General features: G+C 68.6%; 1 protein-coding gene across 1 annotated transcript; it reads right to left on the bottom strand.

The window, feature by feature from the left end:
• Positions 1 to 6: 6 nt before the first annotated feature.
• On the bottom strand, positions 7 to 117 carry LOC103920740 (V-type proton ATPase subunit e 2; the record flags this gene model as incomplete). Its single annotated transcript, XM_009328958.1, has 1 exon — positions 7 to 117. A coding segment is annotated over one exon (94 nt), but the record flags the coding sequence as incomplete, so codon positions are not given.
• Positions 118 to 236: the final 119 nt, after the last annotated feature.

Genomic DNA, 236 nt, shown 5'->3' with positions numbered 1-236 from the left:
AGGCGCTGGCTCCCAGGGACTGCTCACTCCCAGAGGAAGCGCACGTACCAAATGGTCTCGTTCTTCAGCTGCGGCCCGAAGAGGGGGTTGGCCTGGGCCAGGATGGCGATGAGCCAGCTGCGGAGAGACAGAGCCTGCCGTCAGCCCCAGCAGCACGGGGGGCAGGGACCAGGATCGTGGGACGCTGCTGCCTTTGGGGCTGGCAGAGCCACTGCTGCCCCGGGGGGGGAAGCACC

Source organism: Pygoscelis adeliae, unplaced genomic scaffold, assembly GCF_000699105.1.
Source record: "Pygoscelis adeliae isolate BGI_AS28 unplaced genomic scaffold, ASM69910v1 C9929068, whole genome shotgun sequence".
NCBI classification, from domain to species: Eukaryota; Metazoa; Chordata; class Aves; order Sphenisciformes; family Spheniscidae; genus Pygoscelis; species Pygoscelis adeliae.
The sequence above is the reverse complement of the archived record's forward strand: the minus strand, read 5'-3'. Positions and strand labels throughout refer to the sequence as shown.